Source organism: Penaeus monodon, chromosome 23 (assembly GCF_015228065.2).
Source record: "Penaeus monodon isolate SGIC_2016 chromosome 23, NSTDA_Pmon_1, whole genome shotgun sequence".
Taxonomy (NCBI): domain Eukaryota; kingdom Metazoa; phylum Arthropoda; class Malacostraca; order Decapoda; family Penaeidae; genus Penaeus; species Penaeus monodon.
In genome coordinates this window covers 15,499,194-15,499,497 of record NC_051408.1, presented here as the reverse complement: position 1 = coordinate 15,499,497, position 304 = coordinate 15,499,194, and the positions used below count along the sequence as shown (strand labels likewise).

At 42.8% G+C, this 304-nt stretch overlaps 1 protein-coding gene across 1 annotated transcript in view; it reads right to left on the bottom strand.

Annotated features, from left to right (window-relative positions):
• Nucleotides 1–304, bottom strand: part of LOC119588147 (twitchin-like) — a gene marked incomplete in the record, with an annotated part of 124,648 nt that overhangs the window by 1,248 nt on the left and 123,096 nt on the right. Inside the window, 1 exon segment of the mRNA XM_037936853.1 lies at nt 186–295. Coding sequence (XP_037792781.1) covers nt 186–295 — 110 coding nt within the window.

Here is a 304-nt window from a genome sequence, read left to right as displayed (position 1 = left end):
GTTATTTCAGTGCTACAAGTACGGTCTATAACGCACAGAGAAAAATATTACCACCGCTGATAATTGCATTTTGTCCTCAGTCACATTAGTCCCATTCTTAGGGAGGAAGAGGATAATCTAACGAGTGTATTTATATTTTTTCTTTTTATCACTTATATAAAATCAAAGATAGATTTCCCAGTTACCTTGTGTGTGGAGCTGAAGTAGCTGGAGGAAGAGCTAGAATCTTCAACTCTGATGGCGGGGGTCGGAGGCGGGGGGAGGTCCTTGATGGTCGTTTCGATGTACCTTCGGTCTGAGGCCA